The sequence below is a fragment of the Sorex araneus genome, chromosome 1 (genome assembly GCF_027595985.1).
Source record: "Sorex araneus isolate mSorAra2 chromosome 1, mSorAra2.pri, whole genome shotgun sequence".
Lineage (NCBI taxonomy): Eukaryota > Metazoa > Chordata > Mammalia > Eulipotyphla > Soricidae > Sorex > Sorex araneus.
The window spans coordinates 289,856,932-289,870,556 of NC_073302.1; the positions used below are offsets into that span (position 1 = coordinate 289,856,932).

At 47.2% G+C, this 13,625-nt stretch overlaps 1 protein-coding gene across 9 annotated transcripts in view; it reads left to right on the forward strand.

Annotated features, from left to right (window-relative positions):
• Positions 1-13,625, forward strand: part of MBNL2 (muscleblind like splicing regulator 2) — a 168,802-nt gene that overhangs the window by 46,551 nt on the left and 108,626 nt on the right. For all 9 annotated transcript variants that reach the window (XM_055130866.1, XM_055130854.1, XM_055130882.1 and 6 more), the window contains exon 2: positions 9,153-9,926. In XM_055130866.1, the coding sequence (XP_054986841.1) occupies positions 9,753-9,926 (174 nt within the window). In that variant the 5' untranslated portion in view covers positions 9,153-9,752. The remainder of the gene's footprint in view (positions 1-9,152; positions 9,927-13,625) is intronic.

Here is a 13,625-nt window from a genome sequence, read left to right on the forward strand (position 1 = left end):
ATGCAGATACCATTGTTCGATGTGACTCTTCCCCTGCTTAGAATGTTTGCACGTCTGGAATTTCTCTTAGCATCTTCCGCAGTTTGCTTGATGTTCCAGGAAAGCTCGTAGACCCCTGCACTGCCTTCCTGAGAGGGCCCTTTGTCCGTTTGCTTTCTTGTACTTCATTGACTACACACTGATCTGTCACCCTTAGTGGGTTCAGATGATTTCTCACCAACATACATGTGTTGATATATGTGTGTGCACATGTGTGTCTGTGTGTATCTGTGCATGTCAGCAGAGGCAGGAGAGAGGCCTTAGCTAATGTTGACTAGGGTTTGATACTATAGACACGAGAGAATGCTTCAAACAGAACACCGACAGCTTATTTGGTTGCAGTACATACATTTATAGCTGAGGTATTTTCAACCCCCTGGAGTCTAAAGAAGGAAACTCAAGCCCAGCGAGTTGAGGGAACACTACACAGCTATTTAGGGCACTCGAGATAGAGTAGAAAAAGTCAGCTCTTTCCCCTAAACTAGTACAAAGCACCATTGTATTTTTAGTTGCCATAAGTGAACAAGAAACCACTGGAAAGGTGTCTAGAAAGAAAAATCCTTCTTTTCACTTGCCTTGACCCTTTTTGGAAAAGTCAGCCCGGTTCTTGAGTTCCTTCCCAGTGGGGCCTGTGTCCGGGGCTGCAACGGGAGTGATTCACGGAGTCTCCCAGGGGTGGCCACGGCCAGGGCCCCCTCCCAGACGCTGTGATTACAGGGCAGGATTACACCCACTCCTGGGGGTCAAGTGGCCCTCAGCCCAGGCCTGCAGCCCTGGCATCTGTGTCTCATGATGCACAGGGAGGGGATTGATCCCCAGGGGGTGGGAGCTCGCTGACAGCAACTTTCCATTAAGCTCTAGAAATAAAGGTGAGGGACGCGCCAGCATCCAGCCACTCCCAGGAAGGAAAAAATCATTAAGAAAAAAAAAAGAGTGAAAGGTTATCTTAAAAAAAAAAAGAAAAGAAAAAAGAAAAAGTAGCCTTAAAATAAAACAGCAAGAACCCCTTTCCCCCCTCCCCCATGAGTAAACTCAAGGAGAGTTGCTGTATTGTAATTAGATTTATGCAAAATAAAATTAAAGGCATCCCATAAATTACTTAATGGATAATGAGTCCTTGACTGTCTGACTCAGAATCGGTTTGTTTTGCAAGGATCCTTTAATCAGCTCCCTAGGAGGCCACTGTCTGGCCGGCAGCTGAAATGCCGCAATGGCCCAGCCGGGGCGGCCGGGCGAGCGCGGGGGAGCGCGGGGGAGAGCGCAGCGCGCGCCCCTGCGCACGGCAGCCCCGCGTTCAAGACGGGACACGACGCGCGTTTTCCCCCAGAGCAGAGCGCGGGCAAGGCAGCACACCTGGCCGGCGCGGCCCAGGCTTGCCCGCCCCGAGCCTGGTGGGGTGTGGAATGAAGGGCCCTCCTGCGCTCTCCCCGCCCCGTCTGGGGGGAGGGGAGGAGGAGGGAGGGGAGGAGGGAGAGCAGGAATTTCTTTGAGGATTGCCTCCAAGAATCCTGAGTTATAATCCGGAGTTACAGCTTTCAGAAAGCCCAGCTCTTCATCAGGGTGTGTGTGTGTGTGTGTGTGTGTGTGTGTGTGTGTGTGTGTGTGTGTACAGGCATCCCTGGCGTTGCTCAGGGCTAACTCCTGGCTCTGCACTGGGGAATCACTCCTGCCCTCCCCTTTCGGTGCTCATGCGGGATGCCTAGGCTGGAACCCAGGCCGGCCGCGTGCAAGGCGAGCGCCCTCTCTGCCGTCCAGTCGCTCTAACCCGGGCTGGAATAACATTTTGAAAGACGGAGGGGCCGGAGAGTCAAGGCCCCGCAAAAGAACTTGGGATTGTTTGGTGAAGACAAATGGCAGGTGGCCGAGTGTTTCAGGAAAGATGACAGATGCCTCCTGTCCCTGAGCTTCACTCTGGCCTTTCCTCGGAAGGTGCCCTCTCCTGGCACACATGCACTTCTCTTGTTTGTTTGTTTTTCTCTCTCCCTCCCTCCCCTCCTCTCTCCACTCTCTCTCCTCTCTCCTCCCCTCTTCTCCCTCTCTCCTCTCTCCTTTCTCTCCTCTTCTCTCTCCCCTCCTCTCTCCACTCTCTCTCCTCTCTCCTCCCCTCTCCTCCCTCTCTCTCCTCTCTCCTTTCTCTCCTCTTCTCTCTCCTCTCTCCTTTCTCTCCTCTTCTCTCTCCTCTCTCCTTTCTCTCCTCTTCTCTCTCCTCTCTCCTTTCTCTCTTCTTCTTTCTCCTCTCTCCTTCCTCTCCTCTTCTCTCTCTTCTTCTCTTCCCCCTCTTTCCCTCCCTTTCTCCTCACTCTCTTCTCCTTCTCTCTCCATTCTCTCTTCTCCCTCCCTCTCCTCCCTCTCTCCAATCTCTCTTCTCTTCCTCTCTCCTTCCTCCTCTCTCCTCCCCCCTTCCCCTCCCTCTCTCACTCTCCTCCCTCCCTCCTCCCTCCCTCCCTCTCCTCCCTCTCCCCCCCTCTCAGGATTCCAGTGGCCGGATACCAAGGACCCAGGTTCGGGGACACTGCCCCCTCTTCAGAGAGTCACCCCTCAGACAAGAGTTTAGACACAAAGTCCTCTCCCTGCCTCTCATCCTCTCTCACCCCAAGATCCACCTCTATCCCCGACAAAGCCAGTCAGTCTCTGCAAATCTTCTAGAAGGAAATTCTCCCGGGGACAGTGCTCTCTGTAGAACCTACTTTTGCTTTCTTTTGGTTGCCCTGACACAACCTCTGAGAGATGACCCCGGCCAGCCCTCCTGTGCCGTGGCTGCGGGAAACAGGGGCCCCCGGGCCCCAAGGTTAACTCCAGGGAGAATCCTCCTTCTCTTAGCGGTCCTCCACCCAAAGCCGGAAGAGCTTCCTGGAACTTACATTGCTGGGTCCTGCTTCCCCGGGCACCCCGGTCAGTACCCCGCGCCTGAGAACCTGCATTACTAAGCAGCTGACCTGGGTACTGCGTTTTGAAACTCACTAGACTAAGGATTCTGTGTTCTGAGACTCAAACCATTTCTGGGTAACTCCCCACCCTCAACCCCAGCGTCCTCCCCAGTGCCCCCTGCTGGAACTATGCAGTGAAATAATACTGCAGTTTTTCCTTGGGTCCATATTAAAATGAAAATGTTCACCGAAGGAAGAGCAGGAGTTTATTGGGCAAATATTTGTTGAGCATATTCTGCATACCAGGCACTGAGCCGCACTCAGGGGATTTGCACGTAATTGACAGAGTTTTTAGACATGCAGAGCCCGTCCTTAGGAGCTTGGGGGGGTGGGGACAGTTGGATAAATCAGTATTTACAGTTCTTGTGAATGAAGGAATAATGACATCTCCTTCAAAATCCTCGCCGCGCTGTGTTTAAAGAAAAGCCAGAGGAGGTCATTGAGAGGGGAGTGGGGGTGGCCAAGTATAAACATCACTTTGGGGCGGAGGGGGTGGCGGCTGGGCTGGCAGGCCTGGTCACCGTGCTGGGCCTTCCAGGGCAAACCCCCCCTCCTGTGAAGGACAGAGACAGGCTGGAGGGCCCCCTGGGATTTCTGAGTCCCTGAAGAGGGCGAGGAAGGGAAAACCCACCACCACCGAACAAAGACCAGAGAATATACCTGCGGGCAACGGCTTCAAAGTTCTGCTCAGTTTCTGCGCTCAGAAAACTCCCAGGGATGGCGTTGATGGGGTCGCTGAAAATAGAGCTGAACCCCGGGTGCAAAGGCAGAAGCCTCCCCAGAAGGCATGGGTCCAGAGGAGCTTAAGCCAGGAGCGTGAGCAGGAGAGCTTGCTTCCTGGTCAGCCCAGAAACTTCTAGAAAAGGGACACGTGTGGCTCCTTGCATTTCATCAGGGCAAATGAGCAAACACATTTGGGCCTTTCTTGGGAAATAGATACAGATGCCCCCCCCCCACACCTGATGCATTCGATCAGGGACACCCCCCTCTGGGAAGATGAGATTGTAAAAGACGTCGCCTCTGACCCCCATACTCCCACCCTCAAGGACAATACAGGATGCAGACCCACCGCCTGGTTCCTGGTGGCAAGACTGGCCTGTAGGCTGCAGGGGGCAACGAGGGGGGGGGTGCAGGCGCCTGAGCTGCCTCTCCCCCTTCTCTCCCCGCCATAGTAGCAGCTGAGGAGGGGGTCAGGGAGGGGAGAGGCCGGCATCAGACCTTTGTGGTATCACTCTGGGATCTGTGTACTTGGGAAGCCTTCCCCGTGGGTTTCCCTTTAGCGGCAAAGGGAAAGAAGGGGTGGCCCAGATCAGGGCCCCGGGCGCCCCGTCCCGCCGGCTGTTTGATGCTCCAGGAACTGCTCAGTGACAGAATCTCTGGCTGGAGCAGCCCCGGCACCATCTTGCTCATTGAGAAAGAACCGAGTGGGGGCGGGGAAAGCGAGAAGGAGCCTTTCTTCAGCCCAAGTCCTGAAGGCAAACCCTCCTGTGCCGGGGGGGGGGGGGGGGGGGGGGAAGGTGGGGGGGGCGGGCAGCCCTTGCCTGTTTACAAAGTACTTGTCTGCTTCTTCTGTAATCTCTCTTTTGTGACAGTGCTTAGGTCGTGTGTGTGTGTGTGTGTGTGTGTGTGTGTGTGTGTGTGTGTGTAGGGGGCACACAACTATGACCTGACCATTTTATAGATGAAGAAATCAGAAATGGGAGTATAGGGAAATGGATTTACCCAAGGTCATAAGACAAGGCATGTTGGCGAAAGGAGAGCTAGAAACTCGCCACACAGACCCGTCACACCAGATTAGTCGCCGCTGTTTAGAAAATAATGTCCCGGTGGAAAACAATGTGAAAGCCCCATCCCGGTCACCCCTGCACCAGGAGAGTGCCGTCCGTGGAAATAGAATGTGTTCTGCATTCTATTTTGCGTGTTTATTTAATAAACAGATAATTCTGGCGTGTTTTTAAAAAAGTGGGGCAGAGAAGCAGGTGAGACAGCCTTAATTATAAATTGTTAAGCACTATCAAATCACGCTGTGATCTGTACACGGAATCCTTCGTGAGATATTTTCACATTCTGGTTTCCCTATTATTTTGAACTTGGTCTTTATTTTGTACTTAGGAAACATCTCAACTTGGATGCTGAATTCTCACAGGAAATACCTGACTGGCATTTGAGATTTGAAAAAGTTACAGTTAAAAAGTAGGAATTTCCCTCCTCTCCCACACCAAAAAAAAAGAGAACACAAAGAAAAGGAAACGTTCCAAGTTGCTCCAAACATACTTGTTTCCTAATAACTCAAATGGTGTGCGCCTTTAAGTTAAATCCCTTTGTAATTTAGAATAAATAAAAAAAATTCAGTTTAGGTTTTCAATGGCATGAGGCATTTCAAAGAGCTCAGTATGTGACCAGTGGCTTTTTTTTTTTCTTTTTGGGTCACACCTGGAGATGCTCAGGGGTTACTCCTGGCTCTGCACTCAGGAATTACTCCTGGCAATGCTCGGGGATCATAAGGGATGCTGGGACTCGAACCCGGGTCGGCCGCGTGCAAGGCAAACGCCCTACCCACTGAGCTATCGCTCCAGCCCACCAGTGGCTTTTTGTTGGAAACAGGAACCTGACTCTAACCCAGGCTCCGCAGGAGCTGCATGGAGGCTGGTGGAGTTGAGCGTGTTAGGGAAATGAGTCTTATCCCTGGAATGACTTGTGGTGAAAGATGGTCTTCTCCATCCCTGAGCATCTTCGCCCATCTCCCGAGGTGGCCTCTGCTAATTAAATATGTGTGCTCGCTTCCCTTTCCAGACCTGTCTCTGTCCACTCCAGAAACGGAGGTTGTGTTGGTCCAAGGAAGGCAGAGCCCTGGATAACCGTCTCTCTGTACCTTCTAGGTTAGAAACGGACAAGAGGCTGGGGGAGAGAGTGGGCTTCTTGAGAGGTTCGGATAATCACAAATTATGCAGCATGGTACTTACCTTTCTTTCTGGAAGCTCTTTGACTTTTCTAGGACTCTGGAAGTTCGGCTTCTCTACATTTAATGGTTTGTTTCATGAGTTTGGGGAATTGGTGGCCACGTCCAGCAAAGCTCAGGATTGACGTCTTGTGGGGCTTGGGGTACCATGGGATGCCAGGGATCAAACATGTCTGCAAGGAAACTGCTGTAACTGCTGGACTGTCTCATTAGTCTCTGGCTTCTCTGCATTTAAAAGTATGTTCATCTTAGGGGCACAGTGGGTAGAGTGCTTGCCTTGCATGCAGCCAACCTGGGTTCGATCCCTGGCATCCCATAGGGTCCCCTGAGCATCGTCAGGAGTGATTCCTGAGTGCAGAGCCAGGAGTAACCCCTGGGCATCGCCGGGTGTGACCCAAGAATCAAAATAAATGAATAAAAGTATGTTCTTCTTGGGCAGGAGATGGCACAAGGGTAAGGCCCTCGCCTTGTATGGAATTAGTTTGGTCCCTAGCACTTCATGTGGCCCTCTGAGCCACCACTAGGATGAGCACAGAGCGAGGAGTAAGCTCTGAGAATCACCCAGCATGCCCCCCAGAAACAACAGCCAAAAAAATAATGTGTTCACCTAAATCTCATCTGACCATCGAAATTGCGGTTGGATTTTCTTAGTAACTAGAAGTGGGACTCAGTTTGTCTCCGAGCAGGGAAGAGATCTTCTTATCTAAAAGTATAAGCAGAGCCGTGCCTCGTTCACCGCACTGCATTGTGACTGTGTGGTTTTCAGAAATACTCGAGCAATTAATTATTCATCACTCGCCATCTCTGCATAAATGCATCTGCCTGTTTCTGGTCCTACCCAGAAAGCCTTGGCAAAGACCAGGTGGCCTTTGAGGAGGAGTGTCCCCGGCATCCTTGTTACCCAGTGGCCTCATTAGACCCTGGCCCACGGGGGCTCAGGGATTCTATAAACAACCGTGCAAATATGAACTCGCTGTGCCAGACCCATCATTTGAAATCACCCTGTTATTAGGGCCCCTGCGCCCCTGAATGCAGAGGCAGGAACACTTCCTTTCCTTTGCTTCCCGCCTCCTTTGTTCTCCACGGGGGTTACAGGTGGGGGTGGAGGTAATGAGGTGCAGGTCCAGGCCGGCCTGTGAAACCCGACCCGGAGTCAGTTTGATTATTAGACTCATCTTCTTAAACTCCCTCAACCTGCGCGAGTCGGTGTGAGCTGCAGGGAACGCAGCATTGCCAGCGCAACAAGCAGGAGCCTGCCTGTCCCCTCAGCTCTTTTACAATGAAGTTAGGCATGTGACAGAGCCTTCCAGGCTGCCAGTTCCCTTCAGTGCACATATCATTAGAATTCATTCACACACTTCTGCTCGAGAGTTCAAGTGTCGGGATGAAGTGGCCTTTCCACTGGTCTCGAGAGATGCCCTGCTAAACCCGCACATGATCTGACGAGCTGGAGTTGCGTGGCTTCTCTTCCCCCTGTTGGAGACTCTGTTCGTGCCCCCCCCACCCCATCAAGGGCCCTAGAGGCGGGGAAGCCTGTTCAACTTGGTTTGCCTGGAGTTAAACTCAACCTTAATTGATCGTGGGCCAATTATTTTTTTTTCCCAGGGAATGTTTGTGAGCCACTCAAGAATTATTGCTCTTGAACATAGTTGATACCTGCTAATTCAAAATAGCCCGCTTCCGGTGTTCATTAAGTGCTTAGTTAAAAAAAAAATTTCTGAATGGAGGGGAGAAACAAGTATTGTAGGTAGCTTTGTGACATGTACTGTGTACTGTCTTCCCATTGGTCATCGATTTGCTGAGTGGGCACCAGTAACATCTCCATCGTGAGACTTGGTGTGACTGTTTTTGGCATATTGAATATGCCACGGGGAGCTTGCCAGGCTCTGCCCTGTGGGCGGGATACTCTCGGTAGCTTGCCGGGCTCTCCGAGAGGGGCAGAGGAATAGAACCCGGGTCGGCCATGCGCAAGGCAAACGCCCTACCCGCTGCACTATAGCTCCAGTCCATCTTTGTGGCATGAGTTTCTGAAAATGGTCAGTTTCTGGCATTCCTCCCCTATACTGCTTGTGCCAGTGTTGTTGCATTAAATAATATTTTATGAAGATATGTGATTTGCAAAGTTATTCATGACTGGGTTTTAGGCATAAAGTGTTCCCACACCCCTCCGATCACTCGTGTTAAGTTCCCTTCACTAATGTCCCCAGTTTCCCTTCAACTCTCCAGCCTGCTTCTGTTTCAGGCAGTTTTTATTGTAATTTTAAGCACCATTGTTTATAACACTGTTACTGGGAGGGCTTCATGTAGGACATAATTTAGCACCACACCCTTACTACATTTTTTAATGTTTTCATAATTTTGCAATCCCTGAAAATCTCCAAAGAAATTAAATACACTGATTTTTGAAATCTGATGGAAATCTCACTGTATGGAAGATGGTTATGTTGTAGGTTGAACTAAAGCGTTTCAGAGAATAAAGCCTTTGAAAGTTGTGAGTCAGTTAAAAACTAAAGCACAGTGAACTATGACAAATTTGCCTTCATTCATCGAGTCAGTGAGTTAAATCAGGAAGATCAGAAGGCAAGTGTTTTTGAGAACCTGGTAGATGTCAGAAAGTAAAGAACTAGGGGTTCAGAAAGGAAAAGTAAAAAGAATAGGCCTAATCCTTCTAGACTTTGCAGTGTGATGACCAAGACTCCCGCTAAGCAAGTAACACCAGTACAGAGAAAGCATCAGAGTCATTCTGAGAACATGAGGCCTCTCCGTGTGGAAGCTCAAGTCTCTGTAAACTAGAGAAGATTAGTGGAAAACAAGGAGTTGACATTTCTTCCCAAATGATAGCATCTTTGTTATACCAAGCGACACATCCCAAAGAACAGTTCATAACTTTCCTAACAATAAAATCGATGCGCTAAATGTGAAATTAATTGGAAGGCAGAGTTCTAATACAGTGTTTTGGCGATTAAGCACATTAGATTGAATTGTTTCAGAATGCCTAATTATTGTGTCTGCCACACTCATCTGTTTGAGTCATTCCTAACTTTTGGATTCCTGCCTAGACCGTTTCTGCAATACGGTTGCAGCTCAGTCCTCTCTCCAACTTTTCTCCCACCAGCCTCGAAACTCAGAGCTGCACTTTTCGCAAAGATCAGCGTGAAAGCACTATGCTCGTGTGTGGGCACCCTTGGACTCGGGTGTGAGTTGATGTTTGTGTTTGTGTTTTGCAGGTTCATGATTTAAAAGTGCCTGTGTGAAGTCACCGTTGCCGGGGAAACTGCCACTGGGGAGTGCACGTAGGGTTCCAGTCTTGGTTTTCTGGCCATCACGTGTTACCCTGACCTTACAAGTGGATGAAGATACCTCAATGGTCTGACTTTGCCAACTGCTTGACTTCGGAATTTCAAGAGGCCGGAGCGGGGGAAAGCCAGCCTTTGTGCTGAAGTCCAAGTAGTTTCTTTTCTAGCAGCGTTGAATGCTGTGAGCTCAGCCTTCTCCCAAGGAGTGCCATGGTGTTATAGTCACTTTATTAAAAACGGTTGTGTCAGCAAGACAGTCAAGAGACTCAGGACGTTTACAGCCAGAGATGACACTGAGCGTGCTTTTATTGCGGCCCATAGTCTTCAAGTGGGGCCTATTGATTGATGAGTGATCGCTGATAAATCCCCTCCTTGCTCTTGTGTCCTGGGTTGGACTGCATTAAGCAATTTTATCACGTACCTTCTGACTTTACCTGTGGGCTTTCCCACAGCAGTCCTCTCGGCATCATTGGCACTTGGATTGACTGCATCGTCTAACAGAGACTCACCGAATCCAAAGTCTTGGTTACCATGGCCTTGAACGTCGCCCCAGTGAGAGATACGAAGTGGCTGACGCTGGAAGTCTGCAGGCAGTTCCAGAGGGGGACGTGCTCCCGCTCTGATGAGGAATGCAAATTTGCTCACCCCCCCAAGAGTTGCCAGGTTGAAAATGGAAGAGTCATCGCCTGCTTTGATTCTCTAAAGGTAAGATAAGATGCTTTTTATGGGCCACGAGAGTGCCGTGTGGGGCTTGGCTCTGAAATGCCTAGCTTTGTGGACGTGTGGTAATGTTAGTAATGACTTTCTGATTCTATTTTCTTATTGTGATTATTGAGAGATTTTTTTTTTGCTTTTTTGGGTCACACCTGGTGATGCACAGGGGTCACTCCTGGCTCTGCACTCAGGAATTACCCCTGGCAGTGCTCAGGGGACCATATAGGATGCTGAGAATCGAACCTGGGTTGGCCAAGTGCAAGGCAAACGCCCTACCCGCTGTGCTATCACTCCAGCCCCTATTGAGAGATTTTTGGCTCACTTTTTTTTTTTTTTTTTTTGCACATCAGGCATATTTAAATTTCCTTTAGACCCAGGTTTAAATTAAAACTCCAGGATGGTGTTTTTTGGGCTGATGCTACTTTCATGGATCCAAGAGTTTTAAATCAAAGTCTGGCTTGTGACAACTAAAGATAAATATTTTATTAATGTTTGCTCTTCTGGGGGGTTATATGAAGGTGAAGAAATTGGAAGAGTCACTTTATGTGTCAGTAGTCCTGATTCACCTCTCAGAGCAGTTTCTGCTCTTGTGGCTCCTTCTGGACATAGGACTTGCTAAGCCACCACCTAATAGGCTTCTCCATCCTCTTTGACAGCTTGTCACGGCCAACAGAAACTTCCAAATTTAAGCAAACTTCCAGAATTCCTGAGAACCTGCTGTGCAGAGATTAACCCAAATATGCCACAGATGTGGGTGGGACTTAAGATCCTACCTTTGAGAGCCTCCCTGCCTGCCGGGGGAACAGCCGTCAGTGTCTAACGACAGAAAAAAGGCAGAGAGAGACTCATGCCTGCAAGGAGAAATTGAAAGGAAATTCCTATGGTATTTGTAGGTGACACAATGTGGTTTCCAGCTTAACGTCTCAAAAATGTCTTAGGAAGCAGTGGCTCTTGAGTCATAAACTGACTTGGGTAGAGTTTGGTCTTGAAGAAATAGAAGGATTCTAATGAAAGATCTCATTGAAAACAAATGTGTGTGACTCAGCACATATTTCTTTGAGGTTTATTTCACCCTAACATTACGGATTCTATGAAGCTCACACCACCTAGGGCATAGTCATAGTCATGAAACTGGTTTCCAGTGATGATCAGATAGATTGCTTTAGGAAGAGAGAGAGAGAGAGAGAGAGAGAGAGAGAGAGAGAGAGAGAGAGAGACACTAGATTTGCTTAACACATTTATATCTCTGCGGAATTATATAAATCAGGTTTCGAAGTAGTAGAATATAAAAAATAAAATTTGATCTGTATTCTTGACATATGCTTTGGAAAACCACTGTGCCATGAATTATAAAATAGTGTTCATAGCCTGTTCTTGAATTTGAAGAACTGAGTATGTTTGATGGGAAAAGTTCATCTTAAAATTAAAAAAAAAGTCTTAGAAATCTAAGTCAAAATTAAAATGGGACTTAAATTACATCTTTAAGTATATCTTAATGAGAAAATATGTACAAAAACACAGATGGTACATTTATAGTTCAACAAAGTCTTTAATGAATTAGACTGTGAAAACTTAGATATGCTATTTACCTCAATAAGTACCTCTATTTTGTTGCTTTTTATAAAAGGGTAAATTAGATGTTAAATTATAAATAATTTATCTATAAATGAATAGGTGAATAAATCATAATCTATATAACAATAGAAGCCACCGTTTTGTCAGTATTTATTTTGAACTGAGTTAGAAAGTAAGGTAGGTATGTGTTATTTCTGTGACCATCATCAATGACTGTGTTCAGCATATAAAGCAATGTAGAGATTTCTGTAATAGTGATTTGTTTTCTGTTGCTATTTAGTGAGCGATAATTTAGAAGCTTAAAAGAACACAAATATATTGTTTTACAGTTCTTGAATGGAGTATCTCTTGCCTACAATGAAGCTTTTATTATGACTTGGGTATTAAAAAGCAGTATTAGTTAAAAAAAAAGAGTTAATCAAGACATTTCAAGATATAGGAATGGGTCATTTTTCTAGGTTCTTTTCAGTTTCTTCATTTCATTAATCTATGTCTGCTTTTATAGGAGACTGAATACTAACTTTTTAACTAATATTAATATTTGCCAAATTTCTTTAAAACTTTAGCAAAATGTGAGGGAATGTCACAAATGTCTCAAACATGCTTTAGGAAGCACTGGCCCTTGAGTCATAAACAGATTTGGGTAGAGTTTGGTCTTGAAGAAATGGAAGGATTCTAATGAAAGATCTCATTGAAAACAAATACTTCACCTAGTATGGTGAAGTATTTCCTCACCAGCAGTACAACAGCAGCTCTGCAGCCTTTTAACCGCTTCCCTCACTGAATTCTCCAGAACCACCATGGTTTGAGGGTTTCTCTCTAGGGGGAAAGGGTTAAGAATGGTTTCATTTTTGTGTCTAAGTATGAACCAAGACCCGTGACTGCTGAGCAGGGTTGCAAATGAGGAGGAACTTTAAAAGTCATTTTCAGAAGTGTCTACTGGAACCATTTTCATGTGGAGAACCACGGTGATATCTATAGCCCCGAGTTATGCTCACTTTTAGAATTGTTCAGTTTCAGGGTATTTGCATATGACACCATGTATTTTAAAAGTTGTCCAACCAAAAAGACAAGCCCATGGGCACAGCAGGACAGGTGCGAGAGTCTAAACTCTACCCAGCCACTTTCCAACCACTGATGAACTCTGTGTCACATCTTTGATTTTATTTCCTCCCCAGTAAGTGAGACTCTTCCCCTGGCAACTGACTCATGTCTGCACAGTGCTGAATACCGTGTCACCATCTTCAGATGTGCACAGTGATTGTGTCATACGTTTTCCAGCCACAAGCCTAGAAAATAGGACTGACACTCACAAATCCTAGTGAAAAAGAAATGCAATGATGGTCATAATGAAGTTGTTTGATTTTCTTAACTTAATAGATCTAAAGACATAACTCTGGAGAACCAATCTATATAAGAGAGAGGACCAGGGCTTTGAATTCAGACAGACCAGGGCTTTGAAGGGACTCTGGATGTACACAGAGTAGGTTTATCATTTGTGACAAGAGTATTTCTGCTTCTTGACTTCAGTTTCCTCTTATACAAAATTGATGTAATAATGCCTGTTGCATAAGGCTAACTGGCCTAAAGTATGCTGGATACCCATTAGTTTCTTTCCCTCGGTAATAAAGGATCAATATCAGGGGAGACCCATTGATTTCTTGAGGATGGGCAAGATGCTTCCAACTCTTGCAGAGTCTGTCTCTTAATGTGGTCAAAGTTTCTTCCTGCCTCTGTGACAATACCCAGTGATGCAAATTACTCCTGACACCAAAAGAGATCAAGTGTGAGGCAGACAGCGTTTTGTTATTATTCCAGAATGTTTTCTGCAAACACCGTTTCTCAAGGCAGGTCTGCCAAAGAATCTCTGTTGATGGATCTCTGTACAGACAAGTCCCTGTGGGCTTGAGCTAGTCCCTTTTTGTTCTTGTCACGAGTTATTTGTATACAGGAGTGAGCTTGTTTGGGAAAGAGACTTTCTGAGCTCTCTGGTGAGAGATCTACATATATGCATACTTCCACACAATAGGTTTCAGAAAATAGAGGTTTTGCATTTGAGCTCCACAGTAGTGACTGTTGCCTTACGGCAGCGTAGGTGACACTGCTGTGTACACC